Genomic DNA, 13,828 nt, shown 5'->3' on the forward strand with positions numbered 1-13,828 from the left:
ATTACTTCACTAAATAATCTCATAACCTTAACCTGCAAAGCCCTTCACGTGAGTGAAAGTCACGAGCAGGAACAGTGCGGTGTAGGGCTTAGCCTAAAGAACACAATAAACTATGACTCAGAGTGTTTACGCAATTTCAGCGTACAGCGCGTACTCTGATGTCAAATGGCAAAATACCATAATATCTATGTCATCACTCAACACTCCTTCCCCAGTTGTGTCCTGTTCCACTTGTTATCATCAATCTGTCTGAATAAAAAAAAAAAAAAAAAAAAACACAGGGAGATGTTGGGGGAAAAAGGTCATGATTCAGAATGTCCTGAAAACGCATCAGGATGTAGTATTTACGCAATTTCAGCGTACAGCGCGTACTCTGATGTCAAATGGCAAAATACCATAATATCTATGTCATCACTCAACACTCCTTCCCCAGTTGTGTCCTGTTCCACTTGTTATCATCAATCTGTCTGAATAAAAAAAAAAAAAAAAGAACAACACAGGAGATGATGGGGGGAAATGCCACTGTTTCGAGGCGGGTGACATTCTGTACTCTGACTCACTGTGTCATGACGTCCTAAACCAACCACCAACCAGACCAGATCTCTTCCAACAAACACAATGCAATGTGAGCTTATTATTAGCAGCTGCGATCTAGCCCGCGAGAGCGAGAGACAGAGGGGAAAAGAGGCCACTTGTGTCATTAATGGGGACAGAGTAGCAAATTCACAGCCACCTGTGAGCAGGCGATGAAGAGCAGCTGTTCCTCAGCATACAGGAGTGCTTGTTCCTGCCAGAGAGAGAGAGAGAGAGAGGGTTTATTGGCTGGCACGTGTCCTGACGGGAGCTCTTTGTGTGAGAGAGTGTGTGTGTGTGTGGAGATCTTTGCCGAAGGGAAGAGGAAAAACAACAACAAAAAAGGCTCGCTAAAAAATTTTGCACTCTCCTCTTAAGTTGTGCTTACACGTATCAAAGGCCGTTTACCGTTACAAGACTAAATAAGGGTGTTGGGATTAGGAATGTACACAATGTACATTCTGCTGTGCATGTGTCCAACTTACAAAAACATCGACGACAAGAAATAATATAAAGATCAGACTGTGCAAAGTGTTTAAAATTAACTAGTAAAACGTAGGAAGAGTAGAGAGTTAATATAAACTCCATGATGCAGTGCATGCTGAAAGACTTGTGGCCAAGTATAGCAAGAGATTTTTCATCAAGGTTTGTATTTTGAGCTCAATCTGCTGATTAATTTCCTGTCTAATTGATTAACTGTTCCATATAAGATGAAAAAAAAAAAGTAGTGGAAAATGCCCTCCAGCTTCCTAGTGCAAAAGGATAAAGAGTTGAAATGCCCTTTTCCATCTGACCCAGCTGTCTCGTCTTAGGAGACGGTGTAGTAACACGATTCTAGGGTTGATTACTCACACTTCGGTAATTCAATTATGGGAGATTTCGCAATTTAAAAGATTACCACTACATGGCATTAGCACCTAGTGGATAAAAAGATTTTAGCAGCTTGCAACAGTAATGGCAGATAGAAACAACCTTGTCTTGCTGTCTCGCTCTAACTGCTACAGGCTGTCTGGTTGTGGTAATGGATGCACTGGCACATTACAAAAGGACCATCAGAGCTGATTAAAACATTACAACACACATCTGAATAAAATATTCTCCATTGTATTCTGTCATATTCGCGGCGCCTGATACACACAAAAGAGAATTTCATTAGGTCCCAAGTTTGCCCATTTCAGATTAACACAACATGTTAAACTTCAGCACCCATACAGACAAAAAACTTTGAGAATGATCACTTCTTTTACATCGGTTCTGTTCAAGAGGAGTAAAAGAACGTTCTAAAGCCCTAATGAGCACTCGTCAGTCAAATGCATTGCATTCTAAATCCTAGAATATCCTTTAATAACTGGAAAACAGAACTACAAGGTTCTTAAGAAGTGGAAAATATAAAATTAGACACTTTAAAAACAATAGAAATGCCAAATATTGTTACAATGACACAGTGTCTTGACACAAATAATCTCATCAGTCTAATCAGGCTAAACATTGGACCAACTGAGGTTTTCCAAGGCTAAAGCTTTACTTCATTACTTTAAACGATCACCTTTGGAATCTATTACATACAGAGAAGTCTACCTCAACTGAGGAATATATCATCGAGCAAATAAATGCAAAAAAGTCACACTAAACAAAACAAATAATAATTAAGCAGCAAGTTATACGTGGTGCTGTCAAGCAGTTCATAAACACAAGAGAGATGCAGATACATTACATGTGAAAATTAACTATAATAATCAAGCATTGTGACGTGTGATTGAGGTGAATACAAAATGGAGTGACGAGCTGGTCTGAGGCAGTGAAATCTCACAGAATCATTGTGCAACAGTTTGTACAGCTTGGCAAGCTTCCTCTGTCGCAGCCTTGTCTGAGGTATCCATATCTGTCGCAGCTTCCTCTGACGCTGCGTCGGCCTCGTCCACTGCAGCCGTGTCTTTGCTCACATCTTCCAGGGTAGAATTATCTTGGGCTTTCTCGTCCAGGATATTCACGTGTGCGGCTGCCACATCCATCAAAACCGCGTCTGTGGCTACTGCGTCTGCTGCGACCTGACCCTGAGATACTGTTTCTGAAGAAACGCCGTCCGTGGCTGTCGTGTCCGCGGCAGGCTTACTTGTGGCAATCTTGTCTGAGGCCACCTGACCAGTCCTCTCCACGTAGAAGAGGATGTAGGCCTTGGCCTTCCTCACTGTGTCCTCATTGGTCAGAGTCACCGTGCTGTCGTTGAAGTGGTACCAGCGGCCCTCATGGCTGCCATATGCTGTATAATGCCCTGATCCAACCCTGCAAACACAGACACATATAGTATATCACGTTCCGTTGCCTGGCTTAATACAACACTTCATTTATTGCTACTAAACCAACAGGGACACACTCAGCCTGCCAACACAGGAGCAGTGCAACAGTGCCACTTAGAGGCCAAAGAGAAGACAGCAGTACTCTGATTCTTGTCATATCTCAATGCACTTTCAAGGACTCTCAGCCTAATGCCTTTCAGCATTTAGTGGTTACATGAATTTTTAAACTGTAGCCGTCCACAAGGCATTTTGACAAAACTGGATCTCAATTGTTTATACAGTGATCGGGTGATTGACAGTCTACTACTGTAGGCAAAGCTGGCTGACGGATGATAATGTGTACATCTACGGCCAAGTCTTGATTTCATGCTCTAATTGTGCTATCAGTAAAATACTGGAGGCGGAAAAAAAAAAATCCTACTAACCTCAAACAAGCCGTATCAAATAGCTGCAACATGAAGCTGCAGGAAGTGCTCATTGAATCAGCGAGTTATACTTAAGAGATTAAGCCCAGAAGCAATAAATATCAATCATACCTTCCCTATCCGTGTGCTTACACGAGGACACTTCTTAGGCGAGGAGATGGTAAAGTGACCTCAACTCTGAGCATCTTCTTATATGAGGAGAGAAATAAATCATGAAATCAAGCCTGCAAGGTGGAAAACATCTACTCACCCGGACCCATGATGCACCACGACAGCAGCGAGGTCGTACAGGCAGCTCCCTGGTAATGAGTTCTCTGGCTGCGAACATAAAAGAGGAGAACTTTGTGGAGGATAATCTGGGCTTTTTAATTGTACCCACACCATCATGCCCTGAGATTTACTGCCCAGTGTGTGGATGTGTACACGAGCTAGACGTCCTACTTTTAGATTGTCGGAAACATAAAAGTTTAAAAAAAAACAGTGAAAATATCTGGATGGTGCAAGAGACAACATGTTGAGGAGTTTATTTTATACTCAAACTGTGACTCATCATTTCACATAAATGTTTGACCTCCACTGTGCAGAGCAATGTGTGCAGAGTCTCAAACTAATCTGCTGAAGTAGGAAAAGTTTCACCTTAAATCTTAAAATACACGCCGATATCCAGTGAACACACACAGAGAAAGAGGAGTCAAATTTAGTAATTAAACTTTGTAAATGAATGAGGGCTTAGACACTAAATTACAAGGAGAAGCACTTCTAATAGACGCTTAGCTGGAAAACTATGAGACAAAAAACATTAGACGTCTTAAACTTTGCTTGAAGGGGAAATTTAAAGGATGACAATAAAGTGCATTACTTAAATAGAAGGTAAACCTACACAACCATCAAGGCCATCACACAACAGACTGGCTGTAGAATAGCGCCCCCTGGAGTTCCTAGCCCATTACACACTTTGTAATGTGAACGTTTAACGAAGCTTTGCAACAGAATGATGTAAGGACAGCGCATTCCAGGCTTTTAGACAAACTTCTAATCAAAAACAACTGATGTTGAGTACAAGCCTGCTGCTACCCTGATGCCCTATGATAGAGGTCATGGGATACTCAGCATCTTTTCAATTATCCGTCTTTTTCTGATAAAAAAAAAAAAATTACATCTATTTTCTTTGGCCCTGATGCAGCTGCCTCTCTCCATCTGTGGTCTCGAGCAATGTCCAGCCCAAAGCACTACCTGATTGGTCACACAATCTTAAGAATAAACGGTTTTCTTTCAATTTTGCGTAATTTAGACACGAAGGCATTTCAATGACACTTTGTATTGGAGACAAAATTTGACACCAAGATTTTAATTTTTACCGTAAATGGATCTCACTTTCAAATATTGGTCTCATGGTTAACGAAAAATTGGAATCGGTCCATTAGCAAGTAAGTAAGTGAGTAAGTAAATAAATAAATAAAAATAAACAAAAACAAAAATAAAAAAATTGGTTGATCCCTAGTCTGTAGTCTGACTCACCGGATGCAGGTAGAAACCTATTATTTCAGCTGGCTTACTCACTTCACTATGGGAAATAACAACAACAACCCTGGAGCAGCAACCTACCGCACTGAGAAGTTTTGCTGAGCATTGGGATGGTGCAGTAAAGCGCCCCTTCTAGGTTTTTGCGGTGAATAATCCATTTCAATTATGGTTCTCATCTTCCTACATGCAAATGTTCCGCCGCAACAATTCTACCCGTCGCTATTTTGAGAAAACACTGAAGCCACATCTCTTGCTCAGCTCTGCCCACGACAACTGTGACTGCTTTAAAGACGTACAAACGAACCGCAACCTTTTCCTCTTAGAGCAGAATAATAGTGAGGTGCAGCCAGACCATTATGTTCAACAGAATGGGATGGCAAAGCAAGACAACCTAGTGTGTGACCAAGACGGAGTCATTATCTCTCAAACTCATGGAAACAACATAACTGGCTGGAGATCCAACCACTGATGCACAAATGCAGGTGCCACCCAGCGAAACAAATAATGAATAATACATTTGATACAGATGGTGGTGCAAGAACACAGGCCTGTCCATTACGGTTACTAATTAATTGAACATATGTATTTGGTACTTTACAATCATCGAGCATTAGTGTCTACACAATGTAATTACAGGACAATCATTTTTCAAATGTAGTTAGGCAGAGGGTAACAGTGATCAGTCTGGCAACAAGCAAAACACGTTTTACCACCTGTGTGGCTATAAAGCCACTGTCAGATAGAAAATTCTGACTAAACTACGAGTTTGGCAAAGGAGCTGTTGTAATTTTTGTATATATATATATATATATATATAAAGAAAAGACCTACTATAATATCCTCCTTTCAAGACGTCACACTATCTGTGGCTGCTCTGTTTGGCCCAAATTACAGTTCAGTCATTAAAGATCATCATCACACTTCATCTGCTATATCCAGCAGTTGTGTAGCATTTTTCTTCTCTCCATAGTTTGAATAGTGTCCTACCTCATTTTTTAAGGTTACCAAACCTTCATTACAAAGGTTTCAATTTGGCACAAGTATACTTGGTTTATGTGGTGCAGTATTGTGATATTTCCTACAAGTACCCCTGTGGTAATACCAATCAAATTTCCACTTTGACCACTTGTATTTCTCTTGGAATCTTCCGTTCTAGTGGATGCATAGAAAAGGAGGAATAATGGAACGTTATTTGTGAGGAAATGTATTATCCTTGTTTGATAAATTTTTGAAGGCCATAAAATTGCATGTAATTTTCTCAGCAGGATGAATTGAAAGAATCATTTGGCCTCTGATCTACAGCAGTTCTTATTGTGGTCCAAATAGAAATGTGTACTAAAACCTGGTATTAAATGTGTCCCGGGATTAAATACAGAAAGATTGATAAGCTCTGTCGTTATGTGTTCTGGTCTCCGTACTGGACAAATTACAAAAATCGATTTCTATTTTTATTATTGCTACATTAATGTTATCTTGCGCATTTAATCACACCAACTCCGACTACGATGCTTTTAGGAAGAGAGACCTCCCTCAGTGGTCGAGGCGCAGCTCTGTCACATGCTGCAGCACCTTCTAGCACACAAACACTCTGCTTGTGGTGACAATTGTGGAGAGAGTAACAGTTAAAAATCATGGTTACACTGACCAGAGTTGATGCAGTGCAACATCTTTTGCATGTAAGAGTGGAAACATGATCAGTTTGCAAAAACATCCAGCACACAAGCAGGGAAATGCAATTTTCAACTGCCTGGTTTGTGGAGAGTGAAGCTGTTAATACAACACAGTAAAAATACTGTCATGGAAAAAGTCCTGCTTCAATTTTGTGAGTGAAAGAGGGGAAATTAAACAAAAAAACAACAACACCAAAGAAAACATAAAACAGATAAGTGTATCACTTCAGCACCAAATCGATAAACAGTATTGGTGAGAGTAGTAGTACTGCTAGAATCTTATCGATACCCATCCCTAGGTCCAAGTGTTGCCTAGACTTCATGACTGTTTTCTGGGTTTTCCTGACTAAATTGCATCCATTTTTCATCAATGTACTATTCCTTGTTTATTTTTTAATCATTATTTTCACTGATTTTAAATGTCCATGTCTAAGAGTGAATTAATTACTCTTTGATTGGTTGTGTGTGGAATACAACAGTTCAAAAACCATATTGGGGAAACTACATGTCGAGCTTACCTCAAGTAAGTAGCCCCTCATGTCCAGGCCTCTCAGTGGAAACTCCACGTAGGTATCCACCTTGTTTCGTAAAAAGGCCGTCCAGTGAAACCGTTTTAGGTGCAGACACAAAACCTACAATTGGGAAAAAACAAACTTCCACTTATACCAAATAATGTATCTTTTCTGTATTTGTTTAGCAAAAATTGTGAAATTAGTAAATTGTAATAGAAGGATTAAGTATTTCAGTCATATACCTTTGGCAGCTTCTGGATCCAGAACTTCTTCGTTGATTTCTGTCGCTTTTTACACTTATGGCAATAGTACAGCTCTGTTTCATCAAGTTCTTCCAGGTCTGTGAAGCTACGTAAGCAGTCTAAAACAATACGAAATACATATAAAATGCTCAGCATCACATACTGTAAAATAAATAAATAAATAAATAAAAAGACAAAGGCTTGAAATCAATATTGCTGAAGGTTGAAAACTTACCACGTAAGGTGCATACTGGCCCTGGCTCTTGGTCCTTACTTCTCTTTTGTCTGAACTGACTAGGAATGTCCAAAGACAGATCTGAGCAAAAAGAACAGAAAAAATGTTCTAATGTCGTGCATCATCAGGTTGTACCATGTTTAATGTATATATCTAAGTAAATGGCTTTACATACTTTACTTAGTGATACAGAGAAACAGTTAAAAAATGGCTTTGTCTTGTTACTGACCACACACGTGTACGTTTGTGTTACGTTAACATTCCTTCATGAACTTTGCTATATGACTGATGGCAACGAGGAGGTTTTGCAGTGGACATAGTTTTGCCAATTCACAAAATGTCTCTGGTATTTTTTTTAACAGTTATTATCTTACCAAGAAATGGATCAAACTTCCGTGATTCTGTCCCACATATCAGGCAGTTGACTTCATTCTGAAGTAGCCCACCAAAAATAGACGTGACAACACTGGCAGTCCCATTTCTGTTAAAAAAATAAAATAAAATAAAATAAAAATCAAGGTATGTATAAGTAAGTTCTTATCAAGAGATGTGCTGACAAAAATATAAAAAAGCAGTTTGAATCAATTACTGTGCACACATGTATAACATTTGCGTTTAATAAATGCATAAGCAGAGGAAGGTGTAAAAACACATCAGATTCTGCAAGTGATAAAATAATAAGAAAATAAGAGGAAATGTTAAACAGGCATTGACCATAACGGGCTACTGGAACAACAAGAAAATCGACATTTTCATAAGCCGCATGACTGTGGCAGTGCTAAATGTGTCTACTTTGTCAATATAAAATCGACCGGAAAACACCTACACAAACAAGAGCGAAAACAAAATCATTGTGAGGTTAAACGGACTCACATGCAGCATTTGCCCTCTGTGGTGGGGAGTCTGACTCCATCCTGAGGTGAGACCGGGTGAGACGCCCCGTTGCGGCTGTATTGGAGCTCCCTGTGGAGGTGGTCTAGCAGGTAACGCATGAATTCATGAGCATCCTGCTGCTGATAGCCCCTGCGCACACAAACACAGCTTTGAATTACATTTCCATAATAACTCACAGTAGAGTCTTTTATGCATATTGAAAAAAGCAATCTTGACTACAATATCATACACTTAAGCACATGAACAGAACTAAAAGAAAACAGCTTACTGATCAGCATTTGCAGTTTATTGGTGTACCTGAAACTTGGCATGATTTTCCATATGGCGTAAAATAAGGAGTCTGGACTGAAGGCGGTCTGGTTGCCTTGCCAGAGGGAGCAAAGAGTTTTCCTGAACTCCTCCACCAAAGATCTGTTCAACATAAAGCAGCCTTGTCACCATCCTGCAGCACATTCAACAAATAAAGCCTCCCCACTATTCTTCTGGGTTAAGAGGGAAAAAAAAAGTTTTCGGACTTCTGTCAGATTCCAGTATTGTGTTTTTGTTGTATTTTTCCGCAGCAGGATTCATGTAATCCCTGCTGTTATAAGCATCGTGTGGCTTCTGAGAAGGTTACCTTTTGCGATCACTCACAAATAACAAATCTGTCAAATTTGCACTTGCTGACATGAATATCAAACTAATGCCCATAGATCGCCCCTCCTCCAGAAGAGGACCTTACACACTGTTGTCCCCTTGGCTGCGGGTGTGGTACATCCTTCTTCCTGCCGTCTTACCACTGCGTAGAGCCACTGCAGGCAACTCCTTAAAGTAACAGCTGAACTGCTCGATGTTGCTGTCAAAAAAAAAAAAAAACATTTTGTAATGTCATGTCTCACACCTGACATGTGTAAAACACACCAAATCTAAGCTTAAACTCACGACATTTAATCGAAATCACATGTTCCACGTGACTCATTTAAAATGTGCAGGAAAAAATAAATAAATCTAGACTCTTTGATGCAACCGTTAAGCTTCTATTGATTCAGCTGCAACCAACAATCACATGACAAAAAATTCAAGTAGTATTTGGCTGAACTGCAGGCTGTGTTTACACAGAGCAGAGAGGACAAATGTGATGGCCTATTCATGCTTTGTGTGTGCGTGTGCACAGACCAATAAGCAGACTATGGATCATACCACAACAGCATTTCCCTTCACATTGAAAACCACATAAGGAAATTACAGCGAGCACAGTCGGCAGGCATAGTACCGGATTACTGGAGAAGTGAGGACTTTCAATTGTGCTTTGTTGATGGAAAGCATGTACTAATCAAAGCTCCTCCACAGTACTTCAATTACAATTCTGTTAATGATGAATTATAGGATGCAGCTGGCCAAGACTCTTCTCGTACAGTCCCTCCTTTTACCAAACATTTGTTTCGAGCACCACTTATGTAAAGAGTCTGCATGGTCACAAATGTTGAGCTGCATGAAGACGGTCCACGTGGTCTTGGGTGGATGACTAAGTTTACATCACAGGTACCCTTGTGGACATGGACGGCATGAACTGGCCCTAAGTATTAAAATATCCAGGCATGTAGAGCCTTTTGTGTACATATTGATCCCATTTTTTTTTCAATTTTTATAAAAGAAATAATCACTGAAATTCAACGGCTGTTTATTCTTTAATGATTCATGGCATTATAACTGTTATAATGCATAGCAGATATTTTGGAGCTCTCTCTACTTCTAGACAGGGTTGTGCTGTTTTCATAGAGGTGCATATTGCAGGAAAGGATTAGCATGCAGTAAAAAATATGACAGGAACAACCAGCACTCAGGGTTCAGAGGTTTAATTGTTGTCATGTGAAATGAAAATTCTTTATTAAAATATTCTATTTCCCTGTTCTAAGGATGTTGTAGGAACCTTACAGTCAAATCAAACTTTAGCTCTTTGAGGTGAGCGCAAGTGTGTAGAACTTGAAGTAAAAAATGAATAAACGCAACAGTGTGCCGAAGCTTTTAAACTGCATTTTTACAGAGGCAACAACACGGTAACAGTACAGTTAGAAGTTATTATGTTTTAATTATATCTCATTATTTATTTATCGATGGGACAGTCGAGGTTGCCAGGTGAAGAAATTATAATACCACTAAGACAACTAGAGTAACAGAAGTAATTTAGTGTAGGAAAAACATCTCAAGAATCTGGAAATTAATATCAAAAACATACTTAAAGAAAACTAATAGGTGGCTAAAAAGCAGGAAAACAGATTGGAGAAAAAAAAACTTATTATGGTATGGAAACATGCTGGTATAATCCTTCAATGGCGAGGCAAAATGTGTGTTAGCTGGGAAACCTGGCCTTTGACTGTGTCTTGTTTCCAAGCAGCCTCTGTAATCCCCCTGCTGTGCCCCAGACTGTATTAATAAAGGATGACTGGTTGTGGGGCCCTGGGTCTACAGGGGCAAAGCTACTGAATCATGCTGCATACCCAGTTTACCACCCACATACCTCCTCCTCCTCCTCAGAGCAGAGCCTTACCTGAGGGACTGAAGAATGGCATTCATGAAGCACGTGTTGCCCAAGTTTCGCAGGCCTGTAGCACCTAAAGCCGCCCCGTCCTGAGACAGACAAACGATTGCGTAAAGATGTGTATGTTCATTGTATGGAAAAAGCATGACAAGGCAGCGTGTTTTAAACTAACATTTAAAGTTATCGTGACAGTCACTTGGTGTAGGGCTCTATAAATGCTAGCTGTGACTCATTTAATTGGAGCCTGGTGCCACAGACAGAATATAGACTTGAAAAAGGAAAATTTGACCAACTTTTTAGGAGTAGTGGAGTCTTTCTGTGCTGTAGTGCAATTTTGGACGATCTTACAAAAAAACAATGTTACTTTTCAACTTACATTGTCTTTTAACAGTTTGTTATCTGGAGCGAGGTTTTCCTGAAGCTTTCTTTTCCTCTGTCTGTCCCCCATGAGTGCTGAACTGTAAAAAGAAGAGACTATTTATTTGGGCACATTTCATTCATCGAGCAATGTTGTGATACATCTTTTATTTGAACCTTCCTGCTTAGGAATCTAGCAGATATGCATTGGCCTTTTTTTTTATGCAGAACACTATCAAAATATCCAAACAAATCCCACATTTGAACTATTCTTACATACATCGTTGTCAAATGTAATGATAATAAAGTAAAACTATAAGAAAAGAAAAAAAAGAAAAACATATACAGATACTTTATTTTTAAAACAAGTACTTACTTTTCTAAACTTTGCAGGTGTTCCCTGACCTTCTGCACCTGTCCAAGTTTGGTGTCATTGACAACAAAGTCATCACATCTGTAACTATAAAACCCACATCAGTCAAATCATCTACATATTTGAAGAAATACACTTCATAATATTCACATTCATTGAAGCCTTGTAAGAAACACATAATCAATAATACATAGAGCCATGTTGTACTGTGGTAGCTGCGGCATTTCACCACCGATTTGATTTTGTAAAAAAGCGATTTTAATCAAATAACTAAACACGTGATTGTCTGGGACCACAATAATGTTGGATGCTTTACAAAGTTACTGATGAAGCCTCAGTAAATTCATGACAATTGTTCTACAAATTTGATTTCCATTACCACAGCATGATCCTTTGACTGTTAAGAATTTCACTCACGAGTCACAGAATAACGAATATCAAGGACACTCACCAAAATACACTGTAGTTGCTGCAGTCCATGCAGACAGAATGATGGGTTTTCTCTTTCTCCTGTTTCTCACCCTTCCTTTGACTAAAGCCAATAACTTGGCTCTCTTCAAAGTGTTTCTTTGCATGTCCATTGACATATCTATGGAGAAAGAGATTATTCTAAAACACAGAGGAATTTGCAATCACCTGAATATAATTCAGTATAACCAGTACCAGGCATTAGCTTAAGATATGTTTACAAATGTTATCTAAGATCCAGGTATTTTAAAAGAGATATTTAAAAAATGTGCTTTTTATTTGTCTGATATATTTTATTGTATTAAAAACCATTTGACGATCAGTTTAGAAACTCTTACACCTCCTCACTGAATACGTAAACATTTCGTGTTTCAAAAGTTCTTCTTCCTTGACATATGTGCAATGCAGGCTTCAAGTTTCCACATCACATTTTGTAAGTAACCTACTGATCAGGAGTGGTTTCCAAATAATGTTTGATTTATACGACACAAATCAGAAAAGGTTCCTCATCAGATGTATTTGTATAAGTTTATGTTATTTCACATTGTTTTAAAGTGTGTTTTTGGAGTGCCATATAAAACACAAGCAAGAAAATGTGCAATTTCCCTCTACTGAGATAATTCCAAAACAGTGGGAAGTGTTGCTAAGTGACCCATTATGTTATTCAAATATTTGTAAAAAATGAATGAAATTACAATATATAAGAAAAAAAGAACCAGTGCTAGCCAGACACATCAGATCCATTACAGTCACAGCTCTGCACAAACACTTAAAATGTATTCAGTTCACCTGACTGATCTCTGCAGACTATAAACATTTGTTTATGTACTACAGCAAACATTAACAAACATATTTTCTCTAATGTTAAAGGGGCATAAAAAGCACAATAATTATGAGATCAGCTTACCGTCCACAGTGGACCATCAGGCAGGTAAGGCAAATCCATGGGCTTTTATTGGACCTGCAAACTGGATATGAAACAAGACCTTGGTTCATGAATAAACGTGTTGCAGTGATTTGCTTTTGAGCGGCTCACAGCTCTACAGTACGTGGATTGTGATTTGCCCTTGTGATCGCTGCTGTGTTGACTTGAGGTAACAGTATCTACCGAACTGACACAAACAGACATTTAAAGGCTGGGATCCCAAAATACTGCACACATAGCTGTAATATGTGTCAACACTGAAGTTAATTTTAGTAACGCTGCAAGAAAGGGAGATAGACACTTGTCTCACCGTTGCAACACCAGGAGGACGGAGTACCGTTAGGGAACCTGGAGGAATCGCTGGCAGAGCTTACGTTTGAGATCAGATGAGGGCACTCCATCAGCTTACAGTCGTGAGTAAGTCAGCCGACGTTGGCCAACAATCCAACACCAGCAGTACCAGGACCCGGGCGGCTAACAATAGTTAGCCAATTAACCTAAACTAGCTAGCTAACGCTAGCTGACCAACTACTTCTGATCGCACGTTTTTCCTGTCTTTGCTAACGCCGACACGTTTGGTAGCTTCTACGCCGCTTTCATCATTTCACAGTAAAACAGTGTAGATGAAACAGGAGCAGTGCTGTTTCCAGGCTGACATGCTGCAGGATGAAACACAAAGGTTATCTTTGGTGGAGAAGCTACCAGATAACTGCTCGCGCTCGCCACAAACAAATGGAAATAACTTGAGGAAGTGACGCAGTGTCTGCCGGCTCGGCCGTTTGCCAGCACAAAGATGAAAAAGCTGCTCGGAGAAA

General features: G+C 39.6%; 1 protein-coding gene across 1 annotated transcript; it reads right to left on the minus strand.

Annotated features, from left to right (window-relative positions):
- Nucleotides 1–1,657: 1,657 nt before the first annotated feature.
- On the minus strand, nucleotides 1,658–13,828 carry usp3 (ubiquitin specific peptidase 3). Its single transcript, XM_008276810.1, has 15 exons — nucleotides 13,324–13,828; nucleotides 12,996–13,056; nucleotides 12,072–12,209; nucleotides 11,624–11,707; nucleotides 11,267–11,348; nucleotides 10,900–10,979; nucleotides 9,094–9,207; nucleotides 8,670–8,783; nucleotides 8,352–8,501; nucleotides 7,853–7,959; nucleotides 7,479–7,559; nucleotides 7,244–7,362; nucleotides 7,008–7,121; nucleotides 3,546–3,613; nucleotides 1,658–2,856 (listed from the first exon to the last, which is right to left on the minus strand). The coding sequence occupies exons 1-15, from the start codon at nucleotides 13,412–13,414 to the stop codon at nucleotides 2,388–2,390; spliced, it is 1,872 nt and encodes a 623-aa protein (XP_008275032.1). The 5' UTR covers nucleotides 13,415–13,828; the 3' UTR covers nucleotides 1,658–2,387.

This window comes from Stegastes partitus, unplaced genomic scaffold (assembly GCF_000690725.1).
Source record: "Stegastes partitus isolate 25-593 unplaced genomic scaffold, Stegastes_partitus-1.0.2 Scaffold81, whole genome shotgun sequence".
Classification (NCBI taxonomy): Eukaryota; Metazoa; Chordata; class Actinopteri; family Pomacentridae; genus Stegastes; species Stegastes partitus.